The 14,485-nt window shown below is 31.5% G+C and overlaps 2 protein-coding genes and 1 non-coding gene across 4 annotated transcripts; 1 reads left to right on the top strand and 2 right to left on the bottom strand.

Annotated features, from left to right (window-relative positions):
• Positions 4,916 to 4,987, top strand: TRNAD-GUC. Its single transcript has one exon. It is a non-coding gene; the product is annotated as a tRNA-Asp (tRNA).
• LOC109357525 (photosystem II reaction center W protein, chloroplastic) lies at positions 5,883 to 7,287 on the bottom strand. The gene is made up of 2 exons (XM_019601529.1): positions 7,135 to 7,287; positions 5,883 to 6,329 (listed from the first exon to the last, which is right to left on the bottom strand). Exons 1-2 carry the CDS (start codon positions 7,226 to 7,228, stop codon positions 6,019 to 6,021), a joined length of 405 nt encoding a protein of 134 aa, XP_019457074.1. The 5' UTR covers positions 7,229 to 7,287; the 3' UTR covers positions 5,883 to 6,018.
• LOC109357160 (probable galacturonosyltransferase 6) lies at positions 8,656 to 13,934 on the bottom strand. Of its 2 annotated transcripts, XR_002108832.1 has the most exons (10): positions 13,628 to 13,934; positions 13,509 to 13,543; positions 12,787 to 12,828; positions 12,528 to 12,675; positions 12,340 to 12,410; positions 11,249 to 11,565; positions 10,430 to 10,787; positions 9,717 to 10,232; positions 8,985 to 9,311; positions 8,656 to 8,904 (listed from the first exon to the last, which is right to left on the bottom strand). XR_002108832.1 is itself a non-coding variant. In XM_019600930.1 (9 exons), exons 1-9 carry the CDS (start codon positions 13,737 to 13,739, stop codon positions 9,036 to 9,038), a joined length of 1,875 nt encoding a protein of 624 aa, XP_019456475.1. In that variant the 5' UTR covers positions 13,740 to 13,934; the 3' UTR covers positions 8,656 to 9,035. The 2 variants fall into 2 exon arrangements, 1 of the variants encoding a protein (XP_019456475.1); XM_019600930.1 differs by having other exon boundaries at positions 8,656 to 9,311.

The raw sequence follows: 14,485 nt of genomic DNA, 5'->3' as shown, positions 1-14,485 counted from the left end.
TAAAGACTTAAATGCTATGATTATATTTCAGTTAAAACTTAAAATAATTTTGATAATAATTGTGTAATGATAGATCAACATTAATGTCATATTTATGATCATAATCTGATTTCATTGATTCTTCTTAACTCCTTTGTCCTCATTCTTATCAATTATATCTCAAATTGCCGAAAGTCTCTCATCTCATTCATTCTTCTTAAACATAAGATTTCATTGATTCTTCTTATATATATATATATATGGAGCTACGAACCATACATGATTGGTTATAAGGTCAGATTTACTATTCTCACAATTTTAATACGAGAATTGTTCTCATTGAGTAGCTCTCTATATATATATAAAATCTTAAATAAAATACACAAATAGGATTTACATTTTTAAGGAACAAATATATTAAATAAAATACAAATATATTATAAATGTTTTATAACTTACAATTGATTGAAAGAGTATTGATTGAGAGAGGAAATATATTTTCATAACTTATAATTGGTTTAGAGAGAAAATATATTTTCAAAATAAATGAATCAATATAAAATTAAATGACAAATAAAAATATTCTTTAAAGTGCATTTTTTATTGATGTGTGTTTATTTTATAGATTTGTTCTTATTTTATAGATCAGTTCTCATTTTCATTATTTTTTTTGTTTATTTTTCATAGATTTATTTATTTTGTTGTTATACAAAAATAAATAACAAACTAATTTATAGCAAACCCTTTTTGGGAATCCAAAATACATGAAATATTTAAATATAGACAATTGAGTACACTTGATTTATTTTATTTTGTTTCCTACCTTTGTTATTAACATTGCATATATAACAATATTAGTTTATATATTTTGATACTTTGTAACAATAATTATGAAACCCATGATTTTTATGATCAAATATTTATTTATATCATATGAGCTCATATTACTATGATAATAATAGTTTGTACTCAATTATATATTATCATGCCTTACTATATATTTGATCATTATGTTGCATAATTTGTTAATTTATGGACAATTAATATATTATCATGTCTTATTATGTGACAAAAGTTATGAAGACATTGTGTTGTTACATTAGAAAACATATTCAATGAAATTAATTCACAATTTTGTGTTTCTATATATTTCGCTTTATTTTATCAAATTATTACACAATATTACTAATATACATTTAATAATATTCATACTTATGTGCTTCTAAATATTCATCAAAATTAATGTTTCATGAGAATGCTCGAGTAATATGTGATTGTTTAACCATATGAATGCATGCACATGTAAGATGAATGTTCTTAACAATGTGAATACACAGGTAACATGTGTGTTTCTTAATCATTAGAATGTACATTTAACATGTATGTTCTTAATCACACGAATGCACGAGTAACATGTGTGCTCTTAACCATATGAATGAATACACGAATAACATGTGTGTTCTTAACTATTAGAATGTACGGATAATATGTGTGTTATTAACCATTAGAATACATGGGTAATATGTGTTATTAACCAAACGAATACACGAATAACATATGTGTTATTAAACATACGAATACACGGATAACATGTTTGTTCTTAACCATGTGCTAAAAAATTATTGCCCCGTGCAAATGCACGTGTAACTTACTAGTAAATAGATATTAATGAATGACACATATTTGTAAGACTCTTGAGTTAATTATTAAACCCTCACAAGTTTATGATTTTAGTTCACAAATTAGTTAAATCATATTTATAATCTTTAGTTTTGCTATATACAAATAATTTCTATTAAAATCGATAAATTCTCATTTGGTTGACATGGTTTATGAAACTCTTCATATACAATAATTTGACCTTAAAACGTAAATTTTGCTACTTAGATTAAATCTTCTATGTGTAACAATACATATTGACTGAGTTTTTTAAACTAATTCTACATTTTTGTATCATTTTTATCAAGTTACTAAATAAAGTATCAAATAAAAATCATAAAACTTTAAGGACATTTGAAAAAACAGTGGATATGAAAAGATAACAATGTTGGTCTTGGTTAGTATCATATCTCTTTAAATCACTATTTAGAAGAAGCCGTCTTAATAGTTAATCACAATCACCATTTTGGGTAAGGAATTTCTTTCGGAGTGTGTAGTTGTGCAAGTGTTAATCCCAAGAATCGAATCATTGATCTTTTAGTCATACTGAAAATCTAGCAGAGCATTTCACCACTAGACCAACAACTTGTTTGTACATTTGACATGTTTTAAATTGTAATTATGATATCACTTGTATTTCCTTTACCACAACTAGCTTATTAGAGGTCATTCCCTCCTCAGGTGGATTCCTCCTTTTGCTCCTTAGCCTACACGGTATTAGCAATCATTTCTAGTTGTTGCTCACCTCCGAATGGCAAGCTCTTACCCGCGTTACTCACCTGTCCATCATTAAGAACACCATTTCCCATCCGACTTGATAATTATGATCATCACATTAAAAATACAGTTACTCAACCATAATATGGTTACGCTAATCGATCCACATGTCAAGGATTACACACAAAAATATTGCAAGAGAGCTAGAAATGTAGAGTACATGCAGCTACTAAGCAAGCAAAATCCTAGGATACTTGTTCTCTTTTGTCATAATAATTTGAATAAATTTTTTATATATAGAACCTTAATAAGCTAATTTTTGGCTTTTACTTTGAAGCATTAGCTGAAGAAGACTAGAAGGTTTATACACTCCTAATAATTTTCAAGCTATGGCAGCCTAATAATTTTAATGGATGGGAATGACAACCTTGTCCAAAATGATTAGGCTATGCAAAGTCGGGTCAACATCCGCTGTATCAAAAGAATATGGTATTTCCTCTGAGTTAGAAAACATATATAAGTTCAAGGTTTAATAGTAAGTATTGCGGTTTTGTAACAAACTTGAAAATAAGTGCTAGATTATAATTTGAAAGTACTGACTTTAAATGCAGTTTGCACAACTATCCCATAATCACAAAGATGGTTGAAACAAAGAGTAGCAAAAAAGAAGACAAAATGAACATGCAAATAAAATGGTCACAACCCAGCAAAAATTAAATGTTCTTCATTTTGTAGAGCAGATAATTCACACAAATCTCAAGATAAAGGATTAAAAGCCAGTAAGATACATAAATAACAAAATGTGATGAAGTTCTAAAATTCTCAGCCATAAATTATTGATAAAAAATTCTAAACTAGTATTCTAGAAACATAAACTGCCTCGTGATATTATAGTATATAGATTTACCAACTACAGTGACAAATCGATCATATATGATATTGAAAATAGAAGTGTTGAAATTCGTAGTGGTACCTAAATTTAAGATTCATGCAAACATAGTAGTTGAACCATAATCCAACAAAAATTACAAAATATGGAGAGAGAAAGCACAAACGAAAATCAAGAATGAGAAAAAAGTATGAATCAATTCATCAATGAAAGGAGAAACTTACCAATCTTGCATCAACCAAAATGGAGAGTTGGCTTCATCAATTATGGTTGAGAGTTGAATTTCACGCATAGAAATAACACAAACCTTGTGGTAAAGCATATGAATGATATGAGGATACAAATTTTATTAGAAAATTTTAGTAAAGATTGTTGTTAAGTATTTTGACTCTTTTCCTCCCAAAAAACCTCAATCTACTGCAAAGTAAAACATTGGTATATTGAGGGGTTTCGGAAGATTTTGAAAACTCTTCAAAACCCTCTCACTCTTTAACTAAACTACCAACAACGAAATCCATTCCTAAGCCATCCCATCTCAAACAAAGCCTTAGGATTTGAGTAGTTCAAAACACATGTAAATAAATAAGTCTTAGCATCCTCCTTGGACTTCATCATAAGTTCAGCATTGTTTGGTTTATTCAAGTGTGAAGTCTCATATTGGTATGCGTGGAAGAATGAAAAAGTTTATAAGTAGGAAAGACTCATGAAACTAATGTTTTAAGGTTTTAGTTCAAGACGTGGTGTCTCACTTGTGACTCTCCACTCTTCCCATACGCGTATGTAACAATGGGACTCCCTAATGGTTGGAGGCCTCCGATCATAATCTGGTCCAACAAGCATTGAATCTAACATTGTTCTCTAATCTCTACCTGCATCATGAAATTTAGTGTTTCATTTCAGTTTGTAACACATTAGCATCAAAATAGATCAAGTACATAGAGGAAAACGGAATCTTCTTTCCCATGCATGCACCTCAAGTTTCATATCTTCAATCATAGTTTTTACTTCTGAGAAGAAAGAAGATCCATTTGTGAGTAGTTCACTAACATAATGAACAAATACAAGTAGTGTAGATAGAACACAAGTCTTGGTCTTCTTTTTAAATTTATAAAATGCTTGGAGTTTGTGTCTCTAATTATTCTAACAATATTATACTGTGTACTAATTTATTTAAGGGTAGTTGAATGTCATTTTAATCCATTCACTTTGACATGTAGTAATGTATCTATTCTCTACGGTTTTAAAATTGTGGTAGTAGAGTACATTAAGCCATAAATTTTAATAGTGTTGTCTTATGTGTTGATTTTTCATATTTACGTACTACATTTTTGGTAATAAAAAAATGGACTACATTTCTAAAATATAAAATAGTGGTCTTAAAGTACATTGGAAAATGAGTTTTAACCGTTGCATAATGAGTTATACAAAAATTGTTCTCTTTTATATTTGATCATAGTTTTTTAACCGTTGTCTTATCAGTTATACAAAACTGTTCTTTTTTATATTTGACCATAGTTTTTTAATATTAGACCACTGTTTTTAGTCATTGCCGTAAGTAAAAAATGTTGTAGGGATTATTGTTGTTGTTTAACAATTATTAGTGCTTTATTGTTCTTTAATGATGCAGATACTTTGATATCTATAATCACAGGATAACCATTTTATCATCAAGTCGTTGTAGTATAGTGGTAAGTATTCCCGCCTGTCACGCGGGTGACCCGGGTTCGATCCCCGGCAACGGCGTTTGGTTTTTGGTTTTGCTTTTTAGACTTCCTACCTCATTCTTTTAAGGCCCAATCACATTAGTTGAGATTTTTTGTAAGATAAAAAACATAACTTATGAGAAGATTGAATTTTTCTCTCTTTAGTTTCTAAGCATTATTACATCACCTAAGCCTTCTACGAATTTTATAAATTGCACCATTCTTCAAATTAAAGTTGTTTTTATAATTGTTAAAGGGTGATTTCAAAGTCTAAAAGGTATTACACCAAATTAAACTCACTAAAAAATTCTCTAGCATCACTTCACCTCTTAGGCTTCAATTTTCATATTCTCTCATCAATCAATGTTCTTGTTCTTAGCAAGGATAGTGATTCAAGTATATACTATCTATAACTAAGCATTACCATAACATGGCCAAGGGTAGGGAACTTAAGGTTCAAAAAGAGGTTGGAGAATGAGCTAGATGTGAAGGTGTTAAGGGTTCAAAATGCTCATACCAAAATCTCAAGGGAGATGATATTCAATGAGACTACTACACCTTCATGATTATTGAATTTGGTGCAACACTTCCTTGGTGTTACACTCATGTTGGGGTGGATTTAGAGTTGGGTCATAAGAAATCTCCTAACTTGAATCCTAATGGTGATAGTGCATGTGCTAAAAAATGCCCATTATACGACAAAACTGATGAAGGATATTCCCTCACCTTATAAGATGAGTAAGAAACTAATCACTTTTAGAGTATATGATTATCCCTCTCAATAAGTGTCATTCTCGGAAATCGAATCTTGACCTTATGGTCTTTGCCTTAGACCTCTAGACAAATGCTTTTTTGGTATAATGCTGCAATTCAATACACTATGCAAGTGCAACAAATTAAACAAGCAAATAAAGAAAAAGGTATATAGGTGCAAGTTTCAAATAAGAGATAATCAACAATATCTTGCAAGTTTCAAGAGATACAAAAGTACTTTTTTTTCTTCAATACAACACAAAAAAGACTGAAGTCTTTGCAATTTCTACATCAATGCATCATCATAACATAGAAGCTTTAGAGAGATAATCCAGACTCTTCATCCTCTTCAAGATTAGAAGCATAGACAAAGTAGAAAGTCCATATAAGACCAAAGACACCAAACAAGATCCAACCTAGAAGGTTGTTGCTAAGTCCAAAGGGAAGTCCTGTTCCTTCAGTGCTAAGTCTCTCATCAACCAAAGCCATGGCTGGGTTTGACATTGTTGCAGCACATGCAGCTGCCATCAATGATGCACTCATACCCATGATTGTGTTGCTTTCTTTCACAGCAGGCTTTTCCTCCATGGAACACTTCACTTTTCCAACCTTAGCCATTGTTGGCAACCCTATAGCATTATGTTTCCAATCAATGAATGATGTTAGTTAAGGAAAAGTGAAAGAATCTTGTATTAGGGCATGATCAATAATATTGTTTAGTAGTTAAAATCACAATTTAAAAGATAACAAGACCCTTTTTTATAGGCTAAGTTTTTTTACAGGGAGTGAAGAAATTGTGCAGTTGTCGAGGTTTGAACTCGAGTAGTAGCTTTATGTTTCGCAACTCTACCAACCGAGCTGACTCTTGCGACATAACAAAACCCTTAATACAAGTATTTCAAAGTTTCTAGTGTAAGTTGTGTTATAGGGATGTGTGTATGCATGTTGCACATAGAGAAAAGGTTGATTCAATAAACAAAATAATCCAAAACCAAAACCACATCACTTTTGAGGTTGAGTATAAAGAGATTATGAGTGTGACCATTATTAACTAACTAACTAACATGCATTAAGATTTGAACACACTTTAACTAATCAAGGGTACATATACATTTACACTTACTATAGAGTAAAATTGATCATGCACAATCTTTCATTAATAAAACATTGTAGAAAATAGTAGTTTGTCTTGGTTTATTATCCATTTTTTGGTGGTGAAGAGTGATCTAGTTAACCATAATAGTGAAATTGCTAATACTCTTTCATCCTTTTCCTCTAAGGGAAATTCTATATATATAAGGTTGTGTTACCTTAATATGTTTAAGAATGTTGCGAACACAAAAAGATAAGACATAAAAAGAGATTAAAGTGATGTTATAGAAATAAATCATAATATATATATAGTATTGTAGAAGGAAATAAAAAAAGAGTTACCTAGAACAGAAGATGATGAGAGACCAAGTGGTCTCTTTTGAAGAAGAGTTGCATGGATGAAAGATGAAGTTGTTGTTGAGAAGATGGTTGCCATTTTGTGTTGTTGTTTGAGTGATGAATGAATGTTTCAAAGTATGTGAATGAAAGTTGTGTTGTTGTTCATTTCAAATATTATTATTGATGGTGCTTGCACATGCACCACACACCATGGATAGATTGAAAACCAATGCTTAGAAATCAATATCTCTATAACACCAATAAGTATGCTCCACGTGTTACATTATCTGTCTCATGTCCAATACTTCATTCACCTAACCCAATTTCATCAACATTCATGTTCCAAAAAAGATAATAAACCTTATAACTTAGAAACATATAAGACTAAATGAATTATGAATGATATAACGATAGTATAAATTTTTTTTACACTTTCGACGCATACATCTTTTTCTGTTTTTGATTTATATAATGTTAATATTTATATAATATTAATATAAATATTTATACACAATCAATATGTCATTCAATACTCATTTATGTTTAAAAGTTATTGATAATTAAATAGATAAATATAACCATTAAATACTATGTCCATACATCTTTTTCTTAATTTATATTATCTTTCTTGTTAACAATTTCCAATTAAAATTTATACATATTAGTTATTTTTCTTCATTTTTTAAAATTTTATAACATTACAATTTTGTTCATTTAATATTAGTCATTAATTGATAATTGTAATGTTAAAAAAAATATCAAACTTTTTAATAAATACAAATGAAGAAAAAATAATAATAAATGTTACATAAAAATATAAAGTATTCAATAAAAGTAATCCCAAAAAACTTATAGAATGTCTCATTCATCAGCGTCAGCAACAAATACATGAGATGTTACAAAAAAATTATAATACTTAATTACTACTTCATCCATTTTATTGACCAGTGTACCTTTTCTACTTGGCTCAAGTAACAAAAATGTTATATTTTCCTGTACATGAGATATGTATAATCTTTTAAACAAAAAAAGATGATAAATTTAATTAAATTAAACAAAATATGATATATTATGAAAACAAATTCTAATAATATAGGCGCCAATACATATTTATTATTTTTAGTTTATTACAATATAATATAATAATGATTTAAACAAACTCTTCTTAGAATTATTGATTCATTTTATAACAAACCAAAAATAGGAAGAAACATTAACTCTTATACTATTTAAACTTATTTTGACAATATACCATATTTTATTTAAATTAATTTTTTATGTATATAAATAATGATAATTTGTGTAAGTACACAAAAAATAAGTAGTTTGACTAATTTCAGTAATAAAACTCATTCATGAAAGTAAATTGTACAATGTATACAAAAAACATCATTTTGGTTATGCAGGGTTGCATCCTTTGCTTCCTTAAATAAAATGTCCCAAGAACACTTTTTTAGCATTCCCCTTATATTAATCCAGCTTATAGTAACAGATGAATTATTTATACAAACAACAAATAGCATCTGCATGCAGCTAAAATGACTGTTATTATTATTTCATTTTAAATGTAACTACAGATTAACTAAGCTTCTAAAAAATTATCTATAGGAAATTTGAGGAGCTGTGAAGGGCTTTACAAGAAGAATTGCCATAAACAACAAAGAATCAACAACTGAAGCAGGCAATTAAGTGTGCCAGCAAACTAATCAAACAACACATGCCAGGTAGAAGAATATTTAAAATAAGATCCGCAATCACAATCAAGGGCCACAATATTGTGGTTTCGGTAATCTCTGCAACCGCGTTGCAATCGTAATTGTGATTGCATTTTAATGAAATTGTTGTAAACACAACGTCGTTGCATTCACAACAACAATTTAAAACCTTCATATTGAGATTTCGGGCTACACCTGGAGATTGCACCGTTGCAGAAGAGGATGATCAAACTTTAAAAATTTGGTCCAATAATTCTTATATCTTCCCATTGCAATATCCAACCATGGCTTCCTAATTCCATTGTAGTGTATAACGGCGGCGCGTTCAATCACATTTCTATCAACCTCGGAATCAAAACCGAGGCCAAGAGCATGCCATCCTCTATCCAGAAACCTTGTTTTGTTATAGAAGGTAACCCAGCCTAGAGGCAGAGTGCCAATGTTCCACAATGGCCTCTCAAAACCCTGCAATTAAACACCCAGATAAATGCATTAGATTATAATTGTATCATAAGTTTATGCCTGCTCTATTTAATTTCAATTTAAATGAGAGCTTAGACGTATTCCCGAATTATCATATACAGCCACCAAAATTATAAATATGAAAACACCAGTTTGAGTAATAACCCTGAATATGCCATGTGATGTTCAAATCTTTGATCCTATACAAATATTAACTTTGAGGTAAAAAAATCATTCTAAGAAGTCATAAACTACTAGCTTAAGCATTCTAATGCAAAAAAAAATTGCCCGCTACTAATACAAAGCAATTTCAAGGAAACAAGAAAATTAGTGGGGGTATAAAAACTAGTTACTCTGAACCAAGAAAAAAGAAGCCTGCAACGAAGTAAAGATGTTTCTTTAACATACCATCTGCAAATATTTGTGATAAACAGCAGTTAAATTGTGTCTCCTCCAATTTTGCAAATCAAGCAAGTTCATCCCAAACGCCCATGTGCAAGCATTGACATCAAACCTCTTTGCATTGAATGGATCTGAGAAGTTTATGAACATATCCATCCTATGAAATGGAGTTTCTCCTTCCTTACATGTCCCAACTGCTGCAATGACTTTTCCATTCATATTGACATCCCATAGTCTACTGAGATCTCGTTGCACCACCACATCGTGATCAAAGAAAACGATCTTATTCAGAGTTGGGAAGATGTCTGGCAGGTAGAAACGCAAGTAGTTCAACTCGGATGTATATCTTGGATCGCTGGAATTAAGTTTCTTGAAGGTATTGTCCTTGGGCAACCATTTAATGTCGTCTATGTTCTGTATGTGGATGGTGGCTTTTTCAGGAGGGTTTAATAAGAACCACATTGAGATTGCTGGAAAGTTGAGTGAATTGGTCAATACATGCAAAACAAGTTTCTCCGGTTCCTGCATTTTAAAAGTCCTTGTCAAGCTTTCTTGTCACTATATACACACTTAACCATTAACTTGATAGCTAAACTTATCAGTTGTAAATTTCTACTATTGTACCTCTTTTTTCGGCAGTTGCATCAGGGTCCAAAGCAAAAGAACAACTGAGTTAAAAGTTAAAAATAAAAGTCAATCCATTTAAAAAAGGTATTTACCTTGGTAGTAAAGACAGTGGAGTTAACAACCACTGCACATGCCAGAATATTGTCTGAGAATACTGCATAATGATGAAGTTTTGGATCATGAATCTTATTTTCATTTGGAAACTTCCTCTCCTCGGGCCTCAGAGAGAAGTAATCAGTAGTCAGCCGCATAGAAAGACAGTGGAAACCTTTCGGGGTGGTCCTTGCAGCAAGATGAACAAGATATGATGTTTGGTATCGCTGAGACCGAACTTGCTCTTCAGCATTATGATTCATTGCACGGAGCTTAGTAGCCATAGCAGTGCAGTCTGGGAAAGCACGGTGAGCTTTAGACAATGAAGCCTCCATGTGTCTCATTCTCTGCAAAGCACTGTCAACTTCACTTGTTTTTAGATTGAAAAACATCCTCATTCTCTTTTTAACAGATCATATCACATCAAATTTCTACATTAATGCTTTCTCTATCAATGTTTTTGTAATGGAAGACAAAATGTCACTAGGTTTTAAAAGATTGGAATTTGAACTTCCAAGAAAAAAACACATACTTTGATCTCTGAAAAAATGTTTCTTAACAATAACATGATCCCTCCACTTCTATTTTTTTCAACTGAAACCTACAGGGAACTCGGAGGGACCAAACAGAAGCAAATTGAAACATACAGGGACTCAATTGAAAAAATTAGTTGTGAGACCAGATTGAAAGATGGTATATCTTGAAGTACCAAAGCATTAGTTTTCACTTCAACCTTATGCGCTGCATTCACTATTCGGTACATACTGTCAATGATTTCTGGACTAAATGCATGTGCAGGATTACATAGAAAATTTTACCTCCTTGACAGATCTGAATCCTTTGTAGCTTCTCTAACTGCACGCTCCATCTCTTTAATTCGCAGCTTCAATTCCTTCGCCAAGGGTGAGTTTCTGCTTGCTGGAATAAAGCCCAAGTATGCCCTGGCTCTAATAATTTGATCCCTAATCTCCCCAACCTTCTGATTTCTCACTCTACGAGGCCAAGAACGTGAAATCTGATGTTGGGTTTTTTTCTTACCAGATTCCTTATCTACCATTTCAATATTACCATCTGCCACTCTTTGAGAACGAGTGTGCATATTCTGATTGTGCATGGCTGTTGTATTAACTTTCTTCTGCAAAGTAGGCACAATTAGAAAAGCAATATATGATCGCTAAACAGATTTGTCTCCAGAAACCAATTTGAATTTTAACTTTGCTAAAATATAAAAGGTCGGGCCCAGTGCACAAGGCTTCCACTTAGTAGGATATGTGGAGGTTAGACGTACGCAACATTACTCCCACAAGCGGAGAGGCTGATTCCATGATTTGAACTCGTGACCTCATGGTCACTAAGCAGCAACCTTACTGTTGTGTCAAACTCACCCTCAAACATTGCTCAAACATATATAAGTATATACTACATGCATGAAGCATAAAGCTTGCGACCATAACTGACTATTATTTCTTTGCATTTATAACTCATTTACCTCCCAAGTGAATATCTATAATCTAGTGAAAAGCATAGAGATTTGGTATTTTTAAAAAGAAGTTGTTTTCAGAGAATAAATTGCAAAATACCCCTAATCATAAAGAATATCATCATTCTAACTAATATCATGATCCGTTTTAAATTACTCCAGTGGCAAATCAGCTCCGCCATGGATATTGAAACCGGATCATGTAATGCATGAGATGAAACCTGGAAGTAATGAAGTGACCTAGACTAAAAAAAGATTAAGCATATTAGTTTCTTCTGAAATTTGAGACCATTACAACTTCCTTAAGGAGAGGAACGATGAATCTATTGATAGCAAGTCTTTTTCCTACTTTTCCTTTCAGAACAAAAAAAAATAGAAGCATATGGCCTTCAACTTTTAATAGCTGCAATTAAAAGAATTAGTATTAACCTTATCTCCATCCATGGAGGATAATCCTTTATGCTGAGCTACCTGATCTTGTCCTTTGTCATGTTGGGATTCTGAAATTTCATAACAGTCAAACTTTCAGACACTGGCACACTGTTGCTATGCCCTTGAGTGGCATTACATAAACACCAAAAAATTAAGTAGTATAAAGTGCACCTACAGATACCAACCATTTCTTTCCAAAAATATGTTTCTGTGCACTTCATGTCTAGATTCCACAGAATCATTAATCTTTTCATCACTGTAACGACTTTTAGAACCAAAATCTTTTTCTTCATAAACAACTTGCTTTGGCTCTTCTAATTCTCCCGCGCCTTCCTGAATTGCAAAAAAGAACCCAAATCACTAGTGGAAATTATATATCTAACTCAATAGAGTGGAAATAAAATAAATAAAAAAGATTTAACACAATGGTGGAAATTCCAATACCTGTTCTATAGCATTTAACTTTAAAGGGTCTGTCCTGTATGTCTGTAACAAACAAATAAAAATCACATGAATTTCCACGGCAGAACATCTAAAAATACAGAAGCTCAATTGGCCGCTGAGGAATCATAATGAAAAATATTTTCCACCTATGATAATTAAGCCTGAAATATCACACTATCGAACTATCCATGATAACCTAATGCACGATTCTAGCATCTTTACTAGGACAGCAGCTACCCCAACTTTCTCCCTAATGCATTCAATCTAAATCATATTTTGTCTTGTGTGTTCACTCATCCAACACAATATTATCATCTCGATACATTGAGTTTAATCTCCTGTTGATATTTTATGATCCAACATTCAATCCATATATCATTACAGGTCTTATAGCTGTCATGTAAAATTCCCCCCTTTTAAGTTTTCTGAACAACCAAACAAATAAAAATCAAACCAATTTCCACATCAGGGCATAAGAATCTCAATTAACAGCTGAGGAAGCATAACAAGAGATTTTCCACTTAAACCTAAAATATCCGATCAAAATCCACGAAATTCCACTGGACTTCAAAATTTTCAACTCAAATACACTAGAAGACTACAAATCAAAAATCATTTCGGGAAAAAATGCTTCACTATACAGTTTCTCAGCAATCCAACAGGTTGAATTGAAGTTCAGCACCAATTCAAATTAAAAATAAATGAAAACAGAAGATTCTTACAACAGTAGATAAATCATCGAGAAACTCTCTTCGTCCTGAAATCACGGAAACGAAATTAAAACAGAGAGAATAACAATAACAATAATATGAAATGGAAAATGAATATAGATTATTGATACCATGGGGAGTGAAAACTTTGAATCTGCGAGAAACGAAAACGAGAGGAGCAATAACAGAAAGAGAGAGGAGAGAGAGGATAAGAATTCTCTGGCATCGACGAAACTGCTTCATCGATCACTCACTCGTAGGTGAAGAATTCTCTTACTATTATTATTATTATTATTATTATTCAGAATCGAAGAATGAAGAATTCGATTCTTCCAACACAAGGAAGTTAGGGTTTGTTTCACACTCACACTTGTTTTTTGTTCACTTTTGTTTTTTAGAGAGAGAAAGATGAAGAAGCTTCATGCTTCATGTGCGTCATAAATGACTTTTATTTTTTTCCTCTCTAATTTTCTTTTATTTCATTTTAAACTTTAAAAAAATATATTTTTTTGGGTTGCTAGAGATTTGTGCCACCAGGTAGGATGAATGCATGATGATGAGGATGGTTGTCGACTCATTTGGTGCTCCTACACTTGTAATTAAGGATAAGGAGGACCCAACTATAGGGGTGAGCATGAGTTGTATTCAGTTGGGTAATATTTTGTCTTTTACTTAGTTTTAAATGTTTATTAGGCCATTTTTTGAACATGGACTTAACTTTAGATTCGAAGGTAACCTGCCCTTAAATGAAGATTAGGTCAGCTTTTGAATTCGGACTCGATCCTAGACCCAATTAAATATAGTGTATACATATTTTAGATAAAACCTTCTCATTATTATGTATTATTATGAATACGTAATTTGACATATAAAATTATATATGTATATATTATGAAAAAATTAGATAATCAATGATGTTTTCGATCAAAAATGTGCTTTACTTTGTAAATAATTGAATAAAGTCATATACAAACATAATGAGTGAGTGA

The sequence above is a fragment of the Lupinus angustifolius genome, chromosome LG09, assembly GCF_001865875.1.
Source record: "Lupinus angustifolius cultivar Tanjil chromosome LG09, LupAngTanjil_v1.0, whole genome shotgun sequence".
In the NCBI taxonomy this organism is placed as follows: domain Eukaryota; kingdom Viridiplantae; phylum Streptophyta; class Magnoliopsida; order Fabales; family Fabaceae; genus Lupinus; species Lupinus angustifolius.
This window is presented reverse-complemented; position numbering and strand designations above follow the sequence as displayed.